Source organism: Leptodactylus fuscus, chromosome 8 (assembly GCF_031893055.1).
Source record: "Leptodactylus fuscus isolate aLepFus1 chromosome 8, aLepFus1.hap2, whole genome shotgun sequence".
In the NCBI taxonomy this organism is placed as follows: Eukaryota; Metazoa; Chordata; class Amphibia; order Anura; family Leptodactylidae; genus Leptodactylus; species Leptodactylus fuscus.
In genome coordinates this window covers 42454179-42480038 of record NC_134272.1, presented here as the reverse complement: position 1 = coordinate 42480038, position 25860 = coordinate 42454179, and the positions used below count along the sequence as shown (strand labels likewise).

At 42.0% G+C, this 25860-nt stretch overlaps 1 protein-coding gene across 1 annotated transcript in view; it reads right to left on the bottom strand.

Annotated features, from left to right (window-relative positions):
* Positions 1–18661, bottom strand: part of PGAP1 (post-GPI attachment to proteins inositol deacylase 1) — a 133625-nt gene extending 114964 nt beyond the window's left edge. The window contains exons 1-7 of the mRNA XM_075285178.1: positions 18414–18661; positions 16893–17046; positions 13919–14094; positions 13343–13514; positions 11418–11578; positions 9264–9316; positions 5179–5245 (exon numbers count right to left, since the gene is read on the bottom strand). Of these exons, the coding sequence (XP_075141279.1) occupies positions 5179–5245; positions 9264–9316; positions 11418–11578; positions 13343–13514; positions 13919–14094; positions 16893–17046; positions 18414–18545 (915 nt within the window). The 5' untranslated portion in view covers positions 18546–18661. The remainder of the gene's footprint in view (positions 1–5178; positions 5246–9263; positions 9317–11417; positions 11579–13342; positions 13515–13918; positions 14095–16892; positions 17047–18413) is intronic.
* Between the last annotated feature and the right edge of the window lie 7199 nt (positions 18662–25860).

Here is a 25860-nt window from a genome sequence, read left to right as displayed (position 1 = left end):
TTCCATAAAAAAGGTAGGTGTGAAATAGACTTTCTAAAGGCTATGGAAGGAGGTGCTTATCTAAAAATGACTTTTCCCAATGATAGAGCCCCTTTAACCTATCCAAATTCCTTTTTCATAGCAAACAAATTCCTTACACTTTAAAAGGGAGTCTATCACCCTCCCTCCCCTGCCATTTTGAGCCACTGCTACAGTACTATATAGGCTAAGAATTCAAGGCCAGCTGTATCTTTGAAATGTAGAGGACTCCACCAAGAAATATGTAAAAAAGTAGTTTTTACGGATATGAAAGCGATGTTCGTTGAGTACATGAGGCATGGTCTTCACTAAATATACCTAGCCATGCTTCTGGTTAGTTAGGGCTGGAAGGTGATGATCTTCCACTGCCCAGAGGGCCGGAGGGTAAAAAAACAAAACAAAAAAACAAAACAAACACACGACTGATTGGCCCCCTGTGCTACGTGAACCCAGAATCAAATAGTCCCAGTCCCCCACCATGAATGGAAGGTCTGACATTCGATGCCCTGGAACTTGAGGTCTGTAGTCTGAAATGTACATCCAAACTGTCTCTGTGTCTTACCCCATAATCCCATGAACACTGGCATCTAATAACAGACTACACCAATGGTGATGCAATTAATGAAGTCTCTACATATAGATTTCAGACCTGTTGAGGCACTACTGAACTCCTGGTTACAGTCAAAACAAAACAAATCACATGCACTACAGTGGCCACATTTAAATGGCCCTATTGGTTAGCCAGTTAGTGTTGCTAGCTTGAGGCATCAGGAAACTGGACCAACTGATCTCTCAAATTGCATCCTCGTCTATATGTGATGTGAGGACAGATCCAGAGTGTCATGAAGGTCTCAATCAGTTAAAAGAATCTGACAGTAATGCTTCAGGATCTTTTTGAGCTCCTTTTTTCTGAATGTCAAAAGTACCAATATATAGGGATTTATTGGAGCAATTTCTTCCACTTCTTTAGGTATCAATGTGAAATGAGCAGTTTTAGCCCTCAAATATGCACTGGTGATGTTACCAGAAGGGACGCCGCTATGCCAGAAACAGAGATCTTCTGATTGCTTCTCACAGTCGGTTACAGATGAACATTTGTGGTGAATTTGCAGAAATTGTCCAGTGGGAATCCCAGACTTAAGATTATGGGGATGGCAGCTGTTCCAATTCAAGAAATGGTTGGTGGTAGTCTTTTTAGGATGAACCAGTTTTATGGGTTCCATTTGATGATTTGACAAGTTTGAAGGGTTTGTCTGGGGTAAATTAATTTAACAAAGAGCCCCCCAAACCCCCCACCAAATTTCTAAATAACAGTGCATAGCCTGACCTCCTCTATATGCTGGGAGACACGTCACTGATCATCACTGATCCAAGTGTCCTAGAGGGACACATGAAAAAGTGAAAGTAAAAAAAAAAAAAAATGGAAAAAAAAAAAGTGTTCGAAAAAAATTATAAAACCCCCAAAATGCCCTTTTTTCCTAAAGAACAAAAAAACTCATAATCTGTCTTAACGATGACAGATTATAATGTTTCGAAGCTCTCAGCTTCTTCAGATATAACTAAAAACTATTTCTGAAGGCTGCATATTTATGTACAACAGGACACATAGGGATAGAATTTTAGGAGGGAAGAGGCTTATTGGTATGTACAAGTAAACAAATCCACAGTTCCCAGGTTCTTATCAGTTCAGAGTGTCTTTATGGTTTCCTCAGTTCAGTGATTTCTGTAGGATGCCATGAACCCATGTGAAAGATTGATTCCATTCTCCAGAGTGTTAAATGGACCTTCCTGTGTCAAAATATTTCTGCAACGAAGATCATAATATCACCAATGACATGATAATTTAGATTTTAAGAGGGAATTTTAAATCCAGGAAGAACAGACGGATTCATGAGTACAAGTGCATGACCTTATTTAACACTCTGGAGAATGGAATGGAATGAACCTTTCACATGGGTATTAGCAGCGGCATCTCCGCTGTAAGAGTTAAAGCGGAGATGCCCTCTGGAGATGTCCTTCCCCCCCACCCAAAAAAAAAAAAAAAAAAGTGTAAAACTAGCCTTGGGGCCGGTCCCCACACCTTTAAAGTTGCAGGCCAGCTTCTGCGCGGTGAGGTAGCAAGAGCCGAACTGTTCCAATGACAGCCGGGAGCCTAATGAAGGCTCCCAGGTTTGTCATCACTATATTACTATTGCAGCTGGTCTATGACCATCCGCAACAGTAATGTATAGAATCTTTCATAGACTGCAATACACTTGTATTGACGTCTATGGGACTTGCAGGTTCAAGTCCTCTAGGGGTACAGCCGAGGTACAGATTAGCATAAGTGGGGGCCACAGGGCTCCCCATTGCTATATCCCTCAGCTGGTGAAAGGTTTGCCCCTCAAATTTTAAAAAACATTAGGCTCCAATACAAACTTCAGTAGATCAAGTATAAAGTTGTTATGTGGTCTCAAAAAATGTCCCTCTGAATCATAAATATTCAATAGCTCTGTATCCCAAGTGATGTGGAAATGAAGAATACAAGGCTTGCATGTCCAAACAGGCTAAAAGGGTGCCACTTCAAGAACGATGCCTTCCTTTTTGTGTATATATTTTGGACAGGAGGTCAGTGTACATAGGGACTTGTAGTTTCTATAGGGTCTTACATCATCCACAGTTGGACAGACCATTCTGTTCTTACTCCCTGCAGTTCTATGTAGGTCATCTATGTTGGTCAGTGGGAGGCTCATGTAGCAAGATTGTGGAGTTATTTGCACACAACAATATTATATTTTATATTAAAAGTTTTAGATCCATTATTTTCCTAACATTTTTTCTTGGTGAACTAGACATTGTTTTTTAACGACCTTTATTTGTATCTTGTGCCCATTCACTTTCAAAAAAATAGAGGACACAGACATATGCTTGGCAAGTATCACAGTTCAATTCTACTTATATAAGTATTATTAAGTCTTGCTAGTGGATTCCGCACGGTACAACTATAAGCACCTTAGCAGCTGATCCTGTATTATACACTATCCAGCTGAGCTTGGATTTGCAATTACAGGGAAAACATTAGGTGCAAGGTTAGTTAAGATCTGAATTTGTGTAAGAAAATTAAGTCATGATTTGTACCCTAATAAACCAATAATATTAAAAAAAAATTAACAATGGAAGTGAAGAATTTTTAACCCTACGATAATAAAATGGTTAGTTACAAATTAACATTTATAGTCGTTAAACTTAAAGCAGGCTCTGAAGTGCTATTTCCAAGTAAATGAAGTGTAATACTAGGACTCTTTCTGGAGAGTGCTTTGGCAGGTCACCTCACAGTGTGTACGATATGCAAAGAAATTGAGAGTTTTCCACTTTTCCATCTAGCTTATTTGGCTGTACATAGGGAACAACACTATATATGGCCGTGTTATGACTTACATTGTGCCTGATAAGTGTAAAAGGATTTGTCTGTCAAGATATATAATGCAGCTTTGTTTGTTAACTTGTACTGGTTATGTAAAGACTGTGTGAAGGTTAGTGGCCATTTAAGTACTGTTTGGTTGCATTTTAAACCTTGTTGTGCCATGATCAGCAGTCTATCAAACAGCCAAGGAATCAAAACAGGATGGTCCCACCTCATTGACTGTTGCTATTGCTCAGTCAGTGACTACTCCATAGCACTTAATCTGTTTTTGTCTTTCAGAGCAGGTGGTAGGAGTATTGCTGTCTCTGCTTTTGCTGATCTCCGGTTTCTTCTATCTGTACCACCAGTTTCCTCCTCTCCCTCTTCTTGTGCATCCCATTTTTCTTCTTAAAGACCATCAAATTACGGCTTAGGTTACAAGGCTACATTTTTATTTGTATACATAAAAGTCCAAAAGTACAATGGCAATAAAACTACAAAATAAATGTACTGAGAGACCAAAGGAGAGCCTGAAGGGAGGGTGTAACATTTGGGGATAAATTAGAAAGACCCACTGTGATGGCTCAAGTGCATTATGAACGGAGCATAGCTGAGATATCCTAACCACTCTGTAGTACCTGTATAAGCTTTGGAACCCAAAGGCCCCTTAATGTTTTTTTAATAATACATCTGGCCTCTGATGATATGGATCTTCTATTGGCCAAAATAAAATTATTTGCTGTTGCACTTATTTGAAGGGCAGTTACGGTGGTGGAGTGGGTCATGTGCAGAAATAGTATAGAATTCTTAGTAGAGTAACCATGACTGTATGGATCCTGCCAGTCCAGGACAGCATTAGGTAGTTCCAGGTGCCCAGATTCCAAATAAGTTTAGTTAGAAGAAACACAAAGTTCAATTTCAAAAATGTAACTAGTGAGTCACAGAGATCAAGGCCTAAATAAGTGATGAAGTGTTCTAAGATCTGGGAATTGTCAGAAACCTAGGCAAGATTTCCATATTGTGGATTGGTTATCTTTATATGCAGTGATGTCCCTGTCTGATAACTTATCCATAGTAAAGCAATCATGTCTGAGTTTCTGACACGTAAAAGACTATAGAAAGTCCCTGCATTTATGGTCTTATGGTCCTCAGGAGCTCTGCATACCTGACTTGGTAACAACTTCATCGCAACAATACCTGTGCTTCAAACAAAAAGTTGCTTAATGATTTCTCCCATGTGCCCAAACAGCAATTCAAAACTACAAATAAAGTACTGCCGTTCTCAACAGAAATTAGAATAAAATACACAATTTTTTACTCAATGAAAAACAAGGAAAAACGGATTAAAAAAAAAAATAAAAAAAAAAAATCCTATGAAACTTCTGATGGCCCATTAAATAAATTCCTTAAAAGGGGTTGCACGGGATTAAAAAATCATGGCCGATTCCTGCTCAGGAAGAGACATCACATCCACTGGTCACATGGCTATGCTGCTGCTCAGTCCTATTCATTTTAACTGCTATATGACATAACGGATGTGAGGTCATTTCCAAAGAAGAAAGCAGTCGACTTTCCCAAGCCTGAACACAACCTCTTCAATGCAAAACAGTTTCCAAAATGTGGTGACCGCTTGTGGCTTTCCATTTTTCTGGTATTACTTGGGCTCTGCAAGTGCACCATGGAACCGGAGAACCAATACAGAAAAATCTGCTATCCACAAAACATTTCCTTCTCTTCTCAACCCTCCCAAAAATAAAGAAATTAAAGTAACTACAAACCTGTCTTGTGTCTTCATCAATCAGGTCAAATAAAGCTCTTGAAGTTGCCAAAATTAATTCTTTACACCTACATAACAGAACATAATATTGTAGCAAATAAAAATGAATCCATTTATCTTTGTACACAGTTTTTTTTTCTCAGTAGTCTTTAAGGTTTATAAATCAACAATTATATTTTACTATGACACTCTTGACCATGACACCTACATGACCTTACTGAACATTACAGCCTAAAACCTTGCACCCACTTTTTGGAGCTAGAACTGCCTCCAACTCTTTTGCACAAGGCTTTACACAAGATTTTGGATGAGATCTTTGGGAATTTGTGCCCATTCAGCCAAAAGTCCATTTGTAAGGTTGGCAATAGAAATTGGATAATAAGGTCTGAATTTCAATCATGTAACAAATCATAACAATAGTGTTTAGTGGGATTAAATTAGCAGCATAGGCTGGCAGTCTAAAGGTTTACCATTGTGCACACACCTGGGGGTGCCAGGAGTGGAAATGTGGGAATGCAAGTCAACACAGTAGAGTAAAGGCAGACTTCAAACTAAAGGGGCATCTCTCCTGCTATGGAGAGAATGGAAAATAATGATTTACAGCAAAAAAGGAAGTGAGGGAAGAATGCAGAAAAGACTGGAAAAAAAAAATGAATAAAGCAGCATTAATTAACGGCTCTATAGGCATATAGTAGTTTAGTAATAAGGACTCTACGTATTTTTAATTAAAACTCAGGTACACTTTAACCTCTTCCCACCAATGGCATTTTTTGATTTTCGTTTTTGGAAAATGGTGGTGCCCACGTGCCGCCGGGAAAATGGTCCCTTGTAAAGCAGTAGACACCCGGCGGCTATGGCGGCCGCCTGGCTCCCGGCCGGTCGCCATAGTTACACACCCGGCATGCGCCACACTAGTATGGCGGATGTCGGGAAAGGGTTAAAAGGAGTTTTCCAAGAATTTTTTTTTTTTTTTCATTATTGGCCCCTCATTAGTTCTACCTGGAGATTGTCAACTCTGCCTTCACCAAGGTGTCCTGCTAGTTTCTCGTGAAGTGGGTGAGCTTGCCTTCAATCTGCCACTGTCTCCCTTCACTAAGTCCCAATGGTTAGGTGCGTGTCAGTTAACATTAAAGGCCTGGGCTCCGACGCGAAGCAGAGTCTTCTTCTCAGGGAACTCCGCTCGCTGCGTGCTGACATGGCGTTCCTCCAGGAGACCCACTTTCAACATTCAGGAACATTTAATTTTGCCAGACACCACTTCCCTACTGTCTTTCCGCCTGCCATGACCGTCATAGGGCAGGGGTTTCTATTCTTCTCTCTCGCTCGTGTCCGATTACGGTCACTGCGTCCCACACTTACCCGGGAGGCAGTTTCATTATCCTGGAAGGTCTCTTACACGGTTCCGCTATATGTCTCTGTAATGTTTATGCCTCTAACTCTGCTCAGGTTACCTTCCTGCGCCGCTTCCTTTCTCTTTTACACTCTTTCACACTGGTGGCTTGGTTGTTAGGAGGAGACTTTAATATGGCTTTTTCTGGATGGGTGGATCTTCTGTCAGTGCCTTCAGCCCCTGCCCCTCGTGTCACTAGGCTCTCCTGGCTCGAGAGTCACACACATTGCTGGCTAGAACAATTAGGGATCAGCGTACTGCCTTTACCCCCCCCCCCCCCATTCGGTCTGTGACTCATCTGGTACCCTTCAGCACCATCCGATCGCTGTGGCCCAAGCGTTCCACTCCTACTACTCTAAACTCTATAACCTCCCACCCCCGTAGACACTTGCTCAAGTTGGTGGTTCCTCTCTCCCAGCAGAATATATAGCTGACTGCCGGCTACCACGCCTCTTCCCTAGTGCTTTAGCCTCCTTGAACTCTCCCATTTTGGTGGAGGAGCAGTTGGGCGTCCTTAAGGATCTTCCTAATGGCAATTACCCTGGGCCGGATGGTTTCACTTATAACTATTATAAAGTCTTCCAGGGAGAGCTTTTCACTCATGTTCTGTACCTTTTTAACACTTTTCTCTTAGGCTCCCCGATCCCTCCCTTCATGCTACACTCCCTACTCATGCTGATTCCTAAACCGGGTAAAGATCCGCAGGACTGCGCAAACTATCGCTCAGTAGTCTTGCTAAAAACAGATCTTAAACTTTTCACTAAAATTTGGGCTAATAGATTGAATGTTTGGCTCCCTCTCCTTGCTCACAAAGATCAAGTGGGCTTTATGATAACACCAGGAGGACGGTGGATTTTGTGGAGGTTGTCAATCTTAACTCTACCCCAGCTCTCCTCTTAAAGGGGTTGTCCCATAACAAGGATCCTATCTATACTGCTAGTTTATGTGGATATAAGACTTTTCCTAAATACATTGCTTTATCAAAACTGCTTTATTTGGCCTCTATCTTAATTTATTCACTTCATTGTTGACACTGGCCCTTGGGATTATCTGCTCATTTGTCAAGTGACGTAGCTGCCTGCTCTCAGGGAGGGAAGGGGGAGCCGAGTGCTCTGACCAGCTTGTATTTCTGAGCTGTTTACCTCTGGCTTTTGCAGTTATCAGTCGGCTAATTGAATTTTGCTGATAAGGGCTGAGACAGGCAGTACATTACATACCTAAGTGTGAGTATATTGCAAGCTGACTCGTGGATCTGTAGCATGTAAGTATGGGATTCTCATCACTTAACAAATCCAGCTCTGCTAAATCTGCTTCCTATTGTGCATCTTTCAATGATACTGGGGGCTCCATCATATGCTAATGAGCCTTATAGATTATATAATTTTGTATACTGTCAGGAGCTTGCAGTCTTATTTAAGCAAAATAAAAACATTTATTCGACAATATCTTACCAATTTGACCTGATAGAGCAAAACAGATATCAGATTTGAAATCAGCATAAAAAAACTACTTAAGAAACACTTAATGACATTTAAGATATCCACAGCGTGTTTTCTAGTGTTTCCCGTATTTGTTTCGCGAACCGAGAGCCCTTCTTAAAGGGATCCTATCATTCAGAACCTATTTTTTCTGACTAACACGTCGGAATAGCCTTAGGAAAGGCTATTCGTCTCCTACCTTTAGATGTCTTACGGGGCCGCCGTTCGGTAGAAATACCAGTTTTTACCGGTATGAAAATGAATTCTCTTACAGCACTGGGGGCTTCCCCAATGCTACCAGAGAACTCTCTCCAGCGCTGCGTCCATCTTCGTCAGGAACATCCTCTTCTTGAGTCTTCTTCCGGCATAGGCGGTGAAACTTGTAGGCCTCGGGCCTGGGCAGAGATGACTGCGCATGCCCACGGCCACACAAAAAATGGCGGCTTACACAGTAAGTAAGCGGCCATTTTCTTGTGGCCTGTGGGCATTCACAGTCGCATCTGGTGATTTCACAGCCTCTTTTGCGGAACCTCTCTATAATAGACATATACCCTAAGAGGTGTTGTAAGAAAACCCTTTAAAGCAATAAAATGTCAGGTGTAAGAACTGCAAGTGGCCAGATAAGTTCCTGAAGGTATGGAAACCTTGATGTACCTTGCATCTAACCATATTTTCTGCCAATACTTTAAACAGAAAAAGGAAAAAAAAACTGAGATCAAAGAGTATTGCAAGGTCTATTCAAACATGAGCCTGCTAAACTTATGGGGCTCTGCCTGGTCTTCCCTTTATACCTCGATTGTGCCCGTTACACCTCATCTGTATTGATTTGAGCTGAGCTCAATACTTGTTTAAGATTGTTTGTGTTCAATGAAATGATTCATTTATACTAACCATTTAGATTATTCTACAATTCCAAATCATACAGTGGCGGCCAAAAAAAAAAAAAGCCCCATTTCACAAAATATAATGATTGTAGCGAAAATTATTTCTTGTCTTTTTCCATTTCTATCCTCTTCTCTGACGAGTATTTGGCAATTTTGTACATGATGTTACATGACATTTTTCAGTCGATTTCGTAGGAAGTATACATATCATCTGCAGGGACGGAACTTATACGCATTATATACATTTGACAAAATCCACTGGTGGTGCATTTTTTTTGGCCGCCACTGTAAATAAAGGTGTAACCACTGCTTTTCTATAGAGGAGTGTACTTACCAAACAATAGAAAGGTGATCTGTTGATGCCCATGTTCTTGGAATGGAGGTGCTCTATAAACAAACATATAATAATTATAACGGAATTTGTATACTGCCATTTTCTGTTGTGTATAGCTCATTCACTTCAAATGGAGCTTAAAGAGGACCTTTCATCAAATCGGGCACATGCAGTTTTATATACTGCTGGAAAGCTGACAGTGCGCTGAATTCAGCGCACTATCGGCTTTCCCAATCTGTGCCCGGTGTAAAGCGCTATCGGTCCCGGGACCATAGCGCTTTAGTGTCAGAAGGGCGTTTCTGACTGTTAGCCAGGAACGTCCTTCTGCCTCGCGGCGCCTATCGCGCTGTACTGTGGAGCGGGGAGGAACGCCCCCTCCCTCTGCTCACACAGCTCGTCCATAGACGAGTATTATAAGGAGCGGGAGGGGGCGTTCCTCCCCGCTCCACAGTACAGCGCGATAGGCGCCGTGAGGCAGAAGGACGTTCCTGGCTAACAGTCAGAAACGCCCTTCTGACACTAAAGCGCTACGGTCCCGGGACCGATAGCACTTTACACCGGGCACAGATCGGGAAAGCCGATAGTGAGCTGAATTCAGCGCACTGTCAGCTTTCCAGCAGTATATAGAACTGCCTGTGCCCGATTTGATGAAAGGTCCTCTTTAATCACAATATCAAACAACCCAAGGACAGGTGTGGTATGATTTTTTGATAGAAAGCAAACCTGTTTTTATATTCTTGGACCATCCCTCTAACTATAAATTTACCTCCTGATACTGTATTAATTACAATCTGGAATTAAATTTATTTTGAATAAATCACTGCCATATTTTATTACCTAGGTTTCTATACAAAGAACAGCAGCAATGAGCTAGCCCAGATGAGGGTTCAGTGGCTGAAAGAACTTTACAGAGAGAGAAAGAAGGGAATATAGGTGGCTGGGAACAAGGACTGAATCATCAGCCTGACCAGAGAGGTGGTCTGTAACCTATAAACACTGTGGACACACATGAAGTTCTGATAAACCGTGCTAGATAAAGAAATTAATTTGGTAAAAAACACTTCACTTGGCATAAGTTGCAAGTTTAAACATGATCCTGGAGATGTTAAATAAGAAATCCACTGTACAGACAAGACACTAACAAGGGTTGCCATTTACAAACTGTTAAAAAATTATTAGTTCTTTGTTACGACAAGACAGCCGTAACACATGCTTAAAATTTCAACAGTGTCTGAAGGGATAGCAATTCCAGAGACCTGTAAAAACTTGCAGCTCTTTCTAGGCAAATCAGGACTGCCCCCACTGCAAATACAGGTGGATTTGCACATTTATAAAAAGATTATTATATCTGCATTGCTTTATTGATTTGTGGACACAAAGATATGTTTCTGGACCCGAGATTCCCCTTAATCACTCCACCCTTAGTCAGATCTCTGAGAAGTGGGTTTTCCGTTCACTGCAGATGATTAAATAGCTTTTTTGAAAACTATTTTGCTCTTAGGCCGGGTTCACACGGAGTATTGTGGCTCGTGATTTAGTACGTACACGCCGCGGGATATTTTGCGGGCTGTATACGCTCCCATTGTTTTCAATGGGAGCCAGTACCGTACACGCGGCGCTATTTTGCAGCCACCGCAAAATCACAGCAACAAAATAGCACCGCGTGTACGGTACCGGCTCCCATTGAAAACAATGGGAGCGTATACAGCCCACAAAAGATCCCGCGGCGTGTACGTACTAAATGACGAGCCACAATACTCCGTGTGAACCCGGCCTTAAAGAAGACCTTTCACTACCTCCAACAAGTCATGCTCTTTACATCAATTAATAGACGCTGCTCCATCGATTCTAGTACAGTTGAGTTTTTTCTCTCTCCCCACCTTTCCCAAGTGACAAATACACATGACAGATTTCCAGCTTGGGCCTCATTGGTCAAAGTTTGACCTGCTATGAAATAATTGTCCAATCCAATGAAAAAGGTTTTGAGGATATTACATTGATGAGCTCTCCTTAGCATCCCACTGCTCCATAGCCTTAGCAATCTGCTGTGGCCCCATGAACAAGCCGACAATGTAATATCCCGGAAAACCTATTTACATTTTGTAAACTGTTAAATCAATTTAAAAAAACGGAAACTGAAAAAAATTGTATTACCACAACAGACAAGGCACTGTTCTTGATTGGTAGGGATGGCAAAAAAGTCAATCCTGAGCGAACTTGATAGTCCCGAAATCCACCAGCAACAGAAAGTATTGTTACATTCTGAAGTTGATTTGAATTCAAATTCCAATAATCATTCACTAAGGCATAAAAATCTGTGGAAATTAAAAATCATAGCAATATCACAAAATAACCTAAAAAATAAATAAATAAATAAAAACTGGGACAATTTGTCACAATGAATAAAAAACACAAAAATAAAAAAAATTGAGTAATCCAAGCTACATTCAAATAGTTTGTCATTTATGGATTATACAGGACTGTGTAAAAATTTTAGGCAGAAAATGTTCTCATTTGTGCCGAAACTGCCGTGGGTTTCCCTAGACACCATCTTGCTCCAGTCAGGTGCGGCAATGCATCAACATATTCCCTCCATCCATGTGTCCTTCCCCAGAGCTGTAGTACTTCTGATCCACAGCCTGCTTTTCCTTCTGGGACCCAGCCACATCACTGGCAGTGCTAACTGTAACAGCAGCACAGACCCTCTATTGATTCCAAATTTTTACACAGTCAGTGCCGCTGCTCTTGCTGCTCTACTCTGTTCAGGCACAAGGTAAAGATGTTCTTATGAGAGTTTGCAACTGTTCCGGTAATGAGAGGTGTCAGTTTTGACTTCTGCCGACTTGCATAACTTTTGTTCTTGTTTTAAATACCCTACTGGAAATAAAGTAGGTAGACGCCACCTTCACCTGGCTCAGCTGAGCACTCTTCAGCTCCTGAATCTCCTAGCTTACAGGCCACTTCTGACATACTGATGCCTGTTATTGATGCCAGGCTAGGGGCTTTTTAATGTTCTTGAACAAGATTGCCTTTGAAGTTATGGATTATAGTAAAAGTATATCAGAGGTGGGACAGAAGATATTCGATTTAGAGGATTCTAATCATACCTAAAATATCAAATTAGATGAGGCGCTGCAACAATGAATGCACTTAAAAAAAAAAAAAAAAAAAAAAAAAAAAAGATGATCTTGAGAATCGCAGTCGTAGGAATAATCCCAGACTCAGAATGCCTGAATTGGTCAAACCTTTGGACCTGCTGTACTTCATTTCTGAATGGCTTCCTAATGTGTTACAAATCTTTCTTCTACCTCTTTGCCACTAGCAATTGAAAAGGCACACTGCCTTGGAGTAGTTTCTAAAGATCCACTGTCTTATATAGGCCTGTTATATTCCAGATATTGAATTATCAAGATAAATTGCAGCTCATGGAGGCCTTCAAGATAAATCAAACTTTCCAATATGAAGGACACTCCCTATTGCTTTTTTTTTTTCAGAGCATAAATTTGCCTATGCAAGAGTGATACCTGTACAGGCATTATTGTGACTTAAGATAAGCCGTAATCTTTAATAGTGCCGGTATATAAAAGGACAAGGCTAGCAAGTTGTGTAATGTTAGACTAGACAGTCAAAGTAGGCTATATTTTCAAACGGCAAACAGCAACAGGCAGTATCCATGATTTAAAATAAATTTAATTAATTAAAATTGGACCAGGAGAAGTGAAAAAGAACACCACACTGCCATAGTCTATATACTGTACATCCAGGTGGTCCACCTCCAAACCTGCAAGGATATATATCTTGTGTATGTCCTTGCATGGTTAGCCTTCTGCACACAACCATGCAGCTTTAGGAGTTACTACGGCCAGACATCCCATTGGGAATGGTAGGGAGGGTTCCGGCTTCCCAATTGCTGTGTACACAGTGCTCAAGGAGTGTTAAGTGCACAGCTAAGGCACATCCCACCGGAACCCAGATCAGCTTTAAAGTACAGTATAAGAGGCTGCATTTGTTCTGTAACTGGGGATGTATGTATCATTTAAAAATAAATAAAGTGATTATACAGACACAGGAAAACTTACCAGTAAGATAATAATCTATAGGCAACACTGGCATAACATGAGGTGTAGCTTGTGTTATAATGAGGTTTATCAGTTGAGGCTTAAATTGTTTTAGTGTAAATAATGCTCTTGCAATAAGGCCACCCATTGAATGTCCAAGTATAACAACACTTTGTGGAGGATAATCCTGGTTCTTTGGAGAGAAAAAAAAGAGAAAACAAATATCTGGTAAATAGTTAATAAGTAACTGTTACATGTCATTCTAAGTAAAACATATGTTAAAGGAGTTTTCTGGTTGCAAACAGTTTTCATAATCATGACCGATCCGACGGATCTATAGGGGTTCAATAAGTGGACACTACACATAGCAGCTGTTCCAGTAGCCTCCAGATGCTGGAAGCTTGTGTAGTGGACTGGGAGCATCCCTGACGTCTCCTATTCAAGTAATAGGCAGTGAACAGAGCTGTTTTAACGCTCTTATTACTTGAAAAGGAGCAGTCCTACCACATGTAAAAAGGCCTTAACATGACTTTTTCGTAATAGCCCATGTGATTACTAAAGTGATAGAGTGCTTACTTACTAAAACTCAAATCTTACCTTATAAAGGCGCAGGATTGCTTTAATGCATATATGTACAAATTGGGTTTGCTTCTGTAGGCTTCCACCATAAAGTGCAACAAGTTCCTCATTGAAATTGATGCTAAATACATCAAAGTGAAATGCATAATCAATGTTCTCTGCTTTTCGAAGTGAAATTGATCCAACAGAACGAACTATGGAAACAGAACGTATGGAAAATGTAGTCCTTCCGTTATAGAACAAAGGGGCAGTTTTAATACCTCAAGTTTGTGACACTTAAAACATCACTTGTGATAAATATTGTCTCAAATGCTGTTTTCATACAATCTTCACCACTTTCTGTAAAACTGGGCATGGTAAAGGTGTGCTTTAGGCATGAGGTTAATTCGTGTGCAATAAAAATAAATAAAAAATAAAAAAAAATTATACATCTGCTCTGCTATATCTGCTTCCTATTGTGCATCTTTCAATGATACGGTGCTAATTTATTTACAACCATCCCTCATTACTGACTACAAACATGTACTGCTATAAAAGAGAGATAGCAGAGCTGGCTTTGTCTGTGAGATAGCAAGTGAAACCCCACCCACCAATAACCAAGGAAACCAGGAACTAAACAGAGAACACAGCCTGCAAGGTGAGTTGGGAATACCCTTTTAGCCTTCTGGTTGTCAAAGTAGAAGGGTCAATGTCACTAATGCAGTGTTCACACTTGCCCCACTGTCCACCCTTTGTGTTTCCGCCTAAATCCCTGGAAAAACTACATAGGGTACAGCTAGCCGTCAGTCAGTTTAAAAACATTCATTTCAATGGGTTTTTAAAGACAACTGCCAGTGTCTGTATGTAGCCTCTCCGTGGTGAAACCATTTTTTTTGGGACGGACACAAAGTCCTGCATGTCCAACTTTGTGTCCGTGGGAAAAAAAAAAAAATATTATATATATATATATATATATATATATATATATATATCGGTTTCACCACAGAGAGGTTGTATATGGACGGTGGTTTGCTTTAACAGGTGTATATATAGATTCAATGGTACAATCTGGAAAGTTATTGGTTACATTTATGATTCCTGTTTGAGATATTGTATTAAATTTATTTTATTTATGGGGCCACACGGTGGCTCAGTGGTTAGCACTGCAGCCTTGCAGCGCTGGAGTCCTGGTGTTCAAATCCCGCCAAGGGCAAAAAAACATCTCCAAGGAGTTTGTATGTTCTCCCCGTGTTTGCATGGATTTCCATCCCATATTCCAAAAAAGACATACTGATAGGGAAAAATGTACATTGTGAGCTCTATGTGGGGCTCACAATCTACATTTAAAAAAAAAAAAAATTAAAAAAAATTTATTTTATTTATTAATTTATGTAACCCTAAGGGGGCGTTCACACTACTGCCACTGTCCGACCAGGGGTTTCCATTCTAAACCCCAAGGAAAGTGGACAGGGGACGGCTTGCCGGTGGTCACCTTTAAAACCCATTCATTTAAAGCAAACCACTGGTGTCTGTATGCACGGACACAAAATTGTGGCATTTTACAGTAATTGCAAAGTGGATGGGATTCTTGCGAAACCATGCCCATTTTGCGGTAAAAACCACGGTGCAGACATGCCGCAATTTCCAGAACCAGTACGGTTTTGGAAATTGCAGCATGTCAATTATATCTACAGAAACGCCAGCAGTTTCCCCATAGATATAACTGCAACAGAAAGTCCACAGAAGAAAACTCTGTGAACTATATGTTTAAACTGGTGCGGGAAGAACCGCGATGCGTTGCCACCGTACTTTTTCCCCACAGCACTTTATTGCTGCTTTAGCCTAAAGGTTTTTCAGGCAAAAAGCAGCAACCATTTTAATCAAAGTGCATTACATAATGGCCCAGAATCACAAGCTTTATGAAATAAGGCTGAGCTGTCTGAAAAGTTAGTGACCATTTAACAGAGGAAAAGTCATTTGCAAGTTTATCGAAATGATGGGAAAATTTTTATGATCGAGCAGAGCACTGACAAATCACTTTGCTCGATGATAGAGAAGCATGTAGTGTACATTTATTATCAGTGCACAAAGGAAACTGAATACTGATCAGAAGGTAAGCGGGCCAGTCTTTATGGATGATATGAGTTGTGTGGGGACATTGGGGATCAGTCTGTGCAAGAGACATGGGGACCATGAGAGAAATTTTGAGAATATGAGGGAGTCATGCAGAGTTTGTATGAGAGAGTTGTGGGGAACCATGGAAGTAGTCCGTCAAGGGTGGGTGGGGGGGAATAAACCATAGGATGTACTCTGTGAGGGAGGGAAAAGTGTAAATTTATCCTAGAAAATAAACATGGTAACAGGACAAAAAAAAAATAATAATAAATTGCAAAAATGAGCATAAGGTTATATATATATATATATATATATATATATATATATATATATATATATATATATATATATACACACATACACACACCCCCAATTATGGTCCCATAAAAAGTAAATATTGTTCCACAAAATGAATAAATATTATAGATCTTTAATGCACACACAGTAAATGCTGTAAAAACAAAGGTGCATTGAGACCCCCCTTCCAATGTCACTGCATGAAAAGAATTATGCCACAAACATTAGTTATCCTCTATACATAGAAGAGGGAATAGGTGGCTGATCGGTGGGTGTTTGACCTTTTGAGACCCTGAACCTGTGGTGGATGCAGTTGTACACCCATTCACATCAATGGGAGTACAGCATTCCACTATCTCTGGCACTCCTACTGAAGTGAATAGAAGCGGAATAAGCCAGCACCATCCAGGGGTGCAGCTGCATTAACAAAGGATTCTCAGGATAGGTAGGGAACCTCAGTTCATATCCACACCAATCAGCAAACTATCCTATCGAAGCTATAACATTTGGAAGACAGGGGTTGGGCATTGCATTGGGAAGTGGGTTAAATACACCATTCATTTCATTTGTTCAATTGTAACAATATACTTTACATACATACCCTGCTTGTAACTGCCTGCGTTTCCAGGAAGAAATAAAATTGGAATTCCAGTTAAGGAAAGGTTTTTGTTTTCTTCCATGTAAATACCCTCACCGTATAGATGCAATTCATAAGTTGGGTAAAGTTTGGAAACCTTTTTTGGAAGTTGTACTTTCTGGATAAAAAAAAAAATATATGAAGAATCAACTGAATGTATTTATTTTATTCACAGATCATCAATAAATGTAATAAGCATATGCACGTTAATGTATATTTACTATTCTATATGTTTATCCTGTGTTACCCATGAGCTGTATTAAAATAACAAGCAGTGTGCTGCCTACATTAAACCAAAGTTTCTTAACCTTTTCAAGCAAAGTATCCCAAAATAACATTAAAGAGGACCTTTCATGGGTTTGGGCACATGCGGTGTTATATACCGCTGGAAAGCCGATCTGTGCCCCAGGTGAAGAGCTATCGGTACCGGTACCGTAGCTCCTCACAGTCAGAAGGGCGTTCCTGACAGTCTTCCTTCTGCACAGCAGCGCCTATAGCGCTGTAGAGTGTAAATGGGGAAGAACGCCCCCTCACCTCCTCATAATATAACAGGAAAGCAGACAGTGTGCTGAATTAAGGCTAAGGCCATACATTGTAGAAATGCAGTTGTTTTTTTTGTTTGTTTTTTTTTAGCTGAAGCTAAAAGTGGATTTAGCAGACGTATAAGAACTTTCTATATATTTCCCACTGCTTTTGTAGCAATTCTTGGCTTTGGGACAAAACAAAACAAGCAGCATTTTCACAAGGTCTCTGTCTATGGGGTTATTAAAGGGTTTTCTGGCCCCAAATGTAGTTTTCATACTAATCTATCCATTAGCATGTGATCCGTGGGGGTCTGACGCCTGGACCCCACACAGATCAGCTGTTCCAGCAGTCAGATATTTCAAGTAATCGGAGCAGAGCTGCAGTACCACTCATTGTATAGCAGTGGTGCTGGGGAATTTCAGTGCAGCTGCTATGACTTACGGTATATAGGAGCAGCTGCACGCACTTCTGTCTGAAATTAATTTACAGGTCTATTAATACAGGGCTCTGGTGTCAAGATTTATATCAATTGTTTGGATGAGATATATCTCTATATTGATAGCGTCACACCCTGTTTTATAACCTACGCCTCTCTGAAAAAGGCTGCACCCATATCTGCCATGACCACAGCCCTAGTATCACCTGTAAAAGCTGATATCACGTCTATAGGACTACAGGTTCTGCAACCTACTACTATCAGAGCACAAGTCTGTATAGGGAGCTGCAGAGAAGAGAAAGTGGAAAAATGCACAGACTATATACTTGGTGTGAACTGACAAGTCCCCATTCATTCAGTTACTATACAGTAGCACGATATGGTGCCATAGCCTTTACTCATTGCAATGAAGCCAAAACTGTCATTATGTATATATTATTATTATTATTATGTGTGTTATTCTATAGATGTACCAGCCATCCTATCCTACAGGCAGGATTTCCACACTGTCACTCACTACTCACCTGATACTCTGGATACTCGAACATATACGTCATGCTGCACCTGTTGTCCTCATACCTGAAGAATACGTCCAGCACACCTAAGGCTACCAGCAGCACCAACAAGCCATTAAAGACGGCACTTAGCAGCTTCATTGCTTAAGGACAACGTGCGCCAATCTCCACAATAGAAGAGCTTTACACACAATGCATGGCTCGGGCTCGGGCTTCAGCTATCCATGCACAGGTCTCCATTAGTGAGGCAGCCAGAGCTGCTGTGATCTCCGCTGCAGGACACAAGATGCAAAGTCCAGAGTAGCTGCTAAATCCTAGTAGGCTAAAGGACTTCCGATAACGTCGTGACCATGTGATCTGGTGTGGGCGGAGCTATTCAGGACAGTGCCGAGGTACACAGGAAAAGGGAGCTGCAGTGAATGGAGACTGGAAGGTAAGAAGGAGGGAAGAGACAGAATGAGCAAGAGGGGGAAATGAGCGTGCTGACTTTTGTGAGCAGAATGGGGGCGCAAACTGTGATTGAGCAACAGGGGGACATGGGGGTACAGGCTGTGCGTGAAAAAGAAGGGGGAATGAGGGGTACAGGCATGCTCTTGCTTACACACAACCTCATTCCCCCCTTTTCCTGGCACAAAGCCTTCTCCCCACTCCCCCCTCTTGCTCACACACAGCCTACACCCCCATTCCCCACTCTTGCTCATGCACAGCATGCTCCCCCATGTACCCCTCTTGGTCACGCTCAGCCTACGGCCCTCTACGTCACCCTTTTGCTCACGAACAGTCTATATCCCCATGTACCCCTCTTGCACAGCCTGCACCCCAACTCTTGTTCAACATACAGCCTGTACCCCCATTCTCTTGTTCACACAGGGTGCACCTCCATTCCCCCCTCTGGCTTATGCACATCCATGTAGACCTATTGCTCACACACAGCTTGTACACCCAAGTATCCATCTTGCTCACTCACAGCTTGCACCCCACATTCCCTTTTCTTGCTCACAGCCTGCAACCTCCACATCACCCTCTTGCTCATGCACTACCAGCACCCCTGTGTCACTCTCTTGATCACACACCGCCTGCACTCCCATTGCCTCCTCTTGCTCACACACAACCTGCACCCTAAATTCCCCCTCTTGCTCACTCACAGCCTCCACCCATGCGCTGCCCTCTTGCTCACACAGTCTGCACCTCCACTCCTCCTCTTGCTCACTCACAGCCTGCATCCCACATTCCATCTTCTTGCTCACAGCCTGCACCCTCCACATCACCTTCTTGCTCACTCACAGCCTCCACCCCTGCGTTGTCCTCTTGCTCACACAGTCTACACCTCCACTCCTCCTCTTACTCGCTCACAGCCTGCACCCTCCACATCACCTTCTTGCTCATGCACAACTTGCTCCCCCATGTCATCCTCTTGCTCACACACAGCCTGCACAATATTCACCCCTCTTGCCTACACACAGCGAGGGGAAAGTGGGGTTGTAGGCTGTGTGTGAACAAAAGAGAGCATGGGGAGCACTTTGTGTTTTGTTTCTAGGTTTATGTGAGATCTCAATGGTGTGAAGACCCCACTACAAGATCATTAGGTGCCAGTGCTCTAGACCAAGCGAACTGGCCCCTAGTGATCAAATATCTCAACCGGGCACCTCCAAATAGGCACCACTTGTAAAGGTTTATAAAATAAGGCTTTGTTTGGAGCCTTCAGTAACAGTGTTTTGATGGCCCCCTCAGTGCCCCCCCCCCTTCGGTGCCCACATGTAATATAATGGCCCCACAGCGACCAACATGTTATATAATGGCCCTTACTCTGCCTCTACTTGTATGCAGCCTGCAGTAGAAGTGCCAATATTTTGTAATGCATTACATTAGTGATCAGACTCCCTGGAGTTCAAGGCCCCCAGGGGGTATACCTGGGTCTGCCAAAAAAAATGCCCTATGCTCCCCCATACATGGAATTAGAAAAAAGTTATTGGTGTCATAATATGGCGACTTTAAGCAGAAAAAAAATTTTGCACAATTTTAGGTTTTTGTTAAGGGGTTAAAATGTAAATAAAACCATATAAATTTGTTTTCCCCGGAATTGTACCAAAACATAGAGTACAGGTGACATGTCATTTTTGGCTACAGAGTAAATGCCATACACAATAGCCTCCCATGCCTGCGTTGTAGAGGTGGATTGCTGACTGCAGAGCAAACAGCAGCGGTGGGACTATTGCGTGATCCAGCAGAGTCAGAAAAGAGGGAGGAGCTGTCTCACCGGAGGAAGTCTGGAAGTAAGAGAGAGGCAAGTATGATGGGGCGGTGGGCTAAGTTAGTTGGGAAGGTCTAGTAGTGGGCAGGATAGCTAGAGAGGGGGAGGTAGTGCGAGTCAGCCTACACGTACCATGATGCATTTGCTAAGGCCTGGTTCACATCTGTGTTCGTTATTCCATTTGGGGAGTGCGCTTGGGGATGCCCTCTGAACGGAATATTGAACGCATTAAAAAGCGATGAACAATGAAACCACACGGACCCCACAGGCTATAATGGGGTCTGTGTATTTTCCGCACAAATCATGCGGAGAGAAAGGTGCTGTTTGTAGGATTTTTCTCTCCACATTTTTCAAGTGGAATAGGGGACAGAGACCCCCCCAATGGAAATACTGCAGGTGTGAATCCAGCTATTGCTAGTAACAACCAATCCCAGTGCAGTGTAGGTGCGACCCCTCAGGATCTAACACTAGCTGTTACCCCGGCCCCATGAGATGTCCATTATTAAAGAGGACCTTTCATCAGATTGACACAGGCAGTTCCATATACTGCTGGAAAGCTGACAGTGCGCTGAATTCAGCGCACTTATCGGCTTTCCCGATCTGTGCCCTGGGTAAAGCGCTATCGGTACCATAGCGCTTTACAGACAGAAGGGTGATTCTGACAGTCAGTCGGGAACGTCCTTTTCCACAGCAGCGCCTATCGCGCAGTACAGTCATGGCCAAAAGTTTTGAGAATGACACAAATATTATATTGAAAAGAAGAAAAATACGACACCGAGCCGACCCTAGTGTAGTAAATTCAGCACAAGTATGAGTAAAGGTAAGCAAATGGAAAGCCACTCAACTTAGGGGGTTGTGTAGGACACAACAACCCCAACAATTAAAAAGATGTTAGAAACCGAGAGGGAAGCACTTGGAAGAAACGTCACTGGGAGGTAGAGGCATCAACAGACTGGGACCAAAATCTTCAGAAGGTTTGGCAAGAAGAAGCGCTCACCCAATTGGATAACGATATGTTTATTAAGGCACGACGCGTTTCAGGCACTTAGGCCCTTTATCACGTGCAATAAATCACCTTCCCAGAGCAGCTGGGAGTCTTAGTGGTTCCGAGTTCAGGCTGAGCCGAGCCTGAACTCGAAACCACTAAGACTCCCAGCTGCTCTGGGAAGGTGATTTATTGCACGTGGTAAAGGGCCTAAGTGCCTGAAACGCTCGTGCCTTAATAAACATATCGTTATCCAATTGGGTGAGCGCTTCTCCTTGCCAAACCTTCTGAAGATTTTGGTCCCAGTCTGTTGACAAATATTATATTTTCACATGATCTGCTGCCCTCTGGTTTTTATGTGTGTTTGTCAGATGTTTTTATCACATACAGAAATATAATTGCAATCATATTCTGAGTAACAAAAGCTTATATTGACAGTTAGAATGAGTTATTGCAGCAAGTCAATATTTGCAGTGTTGACCCTTCTTCTTCAAGACCTCTGCAATTCTCCCTGGCATGCTCTCAATCAACTTCTGGACCAAATCCTGACTGATAGCAGTCCATTCTTGCGCAATCAGTGCTTGCATCTTGTCAGAATTTGTAGATTTTTGTTTGTCCACCCATCTCTTGATGATTGACCACAAGTTCTCAATGGTACTAAGATCTGGGGAGTTTCCAGGCCATGGACCCAAAATCTCTATGTTTTGTTCCCTGAGCCATTTAGTTATCACCTTTGCTTTATGGCAAGGTGCTCCATCGTGCTGGAAAAGGCATTGTTGATCGCCAAACTGCTCTTGGACGGTTGGGAGAAGTTGATCTTGGAAGACATTCTGGTACCATTCTTTATTCATGGCTGTGTTTGTAGGCAAGACTGTGAGAGAGCCGATTCCCTTGGCTGAGAAGCAACCACACACATGAATGGTTTCAGGATGCTTTACAGTTGGCATGAGACAAGACTGGTGGTAGCTCTCACTTCGTCTTCTCCGAATAATCTGTTTTCCAGATGTCCCAAACAATCGAAAGCGGGATTCATCAGAGAAAATGACTTTACCCCAGTCCTCAGCAGTCCACTCCCTGTACCTTTTGCAGAATATCAGTCTGTCCCTGATGTTTTTTTCTGGAGAGAATGGCTTCTTCGCTGCCCTCCTTGAGACCAGGCCTTGATCTAAGAGTCTCTGCCTCACAGTGCGTGCAGATGCACTCACACCCGCCTGCTGCCATTCCTGAAAAAGCTCTGCACTGCTGGTAGCCCAATCCCGCAGCTGAAACACTTTTAAGAGACGGTCCTGGCGCTTGCTGGTCTTTCTTGGGCGCACTGGAGCCTTTTTGCCAACAATGGAACCTCTCTCCTTGAAGTTCTTGATAATGCGATAGATTGTTGACTGAGGTGCAATCTTTCTAGCTGTGATACTCTTCCCTGTTAGGCCATTTTTGTGCAGTGCAATGATGACTACATGTGTTTCTTCAGAGATAACCATAGTTAACAGAAGAGAAACAATGATGCCAAGCACCAGCCTCCTTTTAAAGTGTCCAGTGGTGTCATTCTTACTTAATCATGACAGATTGATCTCCAGCTTTGTCCTCATCAACACCCACACCTGTGTTAATGGAGCAATCACTGAAACGATGTTAGCTGGTCCTTTTAAGGCAGGGCTGCAATGATGTTGAAATGTGTTTTGGGGGATAAAGTTCATTTTCTAGGCAAATATTGACTTTGCAAGTAATTGCTATTAAGCTGATCACTCTTTATAACATTCTGGAGTATATGCAAATTGCCATTAGAAAAACTGAAGCAGTAGACTTTGTAAAAATTAATATTTGTATCATTCTCAAAACTTTTGGCCATGACTGTACAGTGTGAGCGGGGAGGAACGTCCCCCTGTTAAATATTATATTTACAATATTCTCTAGCAGACATGGGGTTAACACTCTACTGACATCATATCTGTTGTATTTTGGGTGCATGGGTGCGGTTAGAGTACACCATAGTAGAAATCTCCTTACATAGCTGTAACATGGAAGGTAACACCCACTCTCATGAACATAAATGAGTGACAGACACACACGTCGGGGTCGTCATCCATGAGGGTCATCCATGAGGGAGATCCATGGGGAATCTAAGGCAGGTCTGTCTGCCACCCCTCTCTGTCATCCTGGACAAGATGTCGTGAATATTCCAGATGACCAGACCAGATGATCAAGCATGAACCAAGCTGTAACTACAAGATATCCAGATGATTTAACTTATCTGAAGATGTAAGCTATTGACAATTGACTGATATTTGTGTTATTTGGACATTTTCCCTGTTCCTGTGTTTTCCTTCAAGATATTAATAAACCTCTACACTGATTTATAACAAGCTGACTTCTTCCTATCGTGGATAAGGCCTACAACACGTGACACAAGTCTATCCCACAATTCAAGGCCAGGTACGGATATTTAACAGTGGACACAAGTCTCACCGGCAAATACAAGATATTTAACACCCCCCCCCCCCTCCTGATAATACTCGTCTATGGACGAGGTTTGTGAGCAGAGGGAAGGGGCGTTCCTCTCTGCTCACACTCTACAGCACGATAGGCGCTGCTGTGGAGAAGGACATTCCTGACTGAAACGCCCTTCTGACTGTAAAGCGCTACGGTACTGGGACCGATAGCACTTTACCCGGGGCACAGATTGGGAAAGCCGAAAGTGCGCTGAATTCTGTGCACTGTCAGCTTTCCAGCAGTATATAGAACTGCCTGTGCCCAATCTGATGAAAGGTCCTCTTTAAGTATATACTGCTTTAACGTGATGTGGTCTAGAATTCCCTTCCCCCGCCTCTCCTTTTCCTATTCCAATTCCTTGTTTATTTGGGTCTTCCCCTCCTTCTCGGTCGTTCTTTTGTAGGTTTTTACATTTTTTTTACCTTAAATTATGCTGTACATTATGGGTTTTTATATGTGATCTTTATTTGTATCCCTCCTGCACGGGGTTTTCTATATTTTGTACCAATATAATGTTTTCTTTGTATTTTAATGAATATCTTTTTGATAGTAAATATGAAATTAAAATCGATTTTTAACTAAAAATATTCATTGTCCTGTTTTCATTTTCTCTGTAGTCTATAAAAAAAAAACTTTCATCAAGCAGGTTTTCTGGGCTGATGCCCCCCCCCCCCCCTTAGGATAGGGTCACCAATATTACAATATAATACTACAGCTCTGTATATACAGTGTTGGCCAAAAGTATTGGCACCCCTGCAATTCTGTCAGATAATACTCATATTCTTCCAGAAAATGATTGCAAGCACAAACTCTTTGGTATTAATATCTTCATTTATTTTGCTTGCAATGAAAAAACACAAAAGAGAATGAAAAAAAGCAAATCATTGATCATTTTACACAAAACTCCAAAAATGGGCTGGACAAAAGTATTGGCACCCTCAGCCTAATACTTTGTAGCACAACCTTTAGACAAAATAACTGCGGACAACCGCTTCTGGTAACCATCAATGAGTTTCTTACAATGCTCTGCTGGAACTTTAGACCATTCTTCTTTGGCAAACTGCTCCAGCTCCCTGACATTTGAAGGGTGCCTTCTCCAAACTGCCATTTTGAGATCTCTCCGCAAGTGTTCTATGGGATTCAAGTCTGGACTGATTTCTGGCCACTTTAGAAGTCTCCAGTGCTTTCTCTCAAACCATTTTCTAGTGCTTTTTGAAGTGTGTTTTGGGTCATTGTCCTGCTGGAAGACCCATGACCTCTGAGGGAGACCCAGCTTTCTCACACTGAGCCCTACATTATGCTGCAAAATTTGTTGGTAGTCTTCAGACTTCATAATGCCATGCACACGGTCAAGCAGTCCAGTGCTAGAAGCAGCAAAGCAACCCCAAAACATCAGGGAACCTCCGCCATGTTTGACTGTAGGGACCGTGTTCTTTTCTTTGAAGGCCTCTTTTTTTTTTTTTTTTTTTTCCTGTAAACCCTATGTTGATGCCTTTTCCCAAAAAGCTCTACTTTTGTCTCATCTGACCAGAGAATATTCTTCCAAAACGTTTTTGGCTTTCTCAGGTAAGTTTTGGCAAACTCCAGCCTGGCTTTTTATGTCTCTGGGTAAGAAGTGGGGTCTTCCTGGGTAAGCTACCATACAGCCCCTTTTCATTCAGACGCCGACGGATAGTACGGGTTGACACTGTTGTACCCTCAGACTGCAGGGCAGCTTGCACTTGTTTGGATGT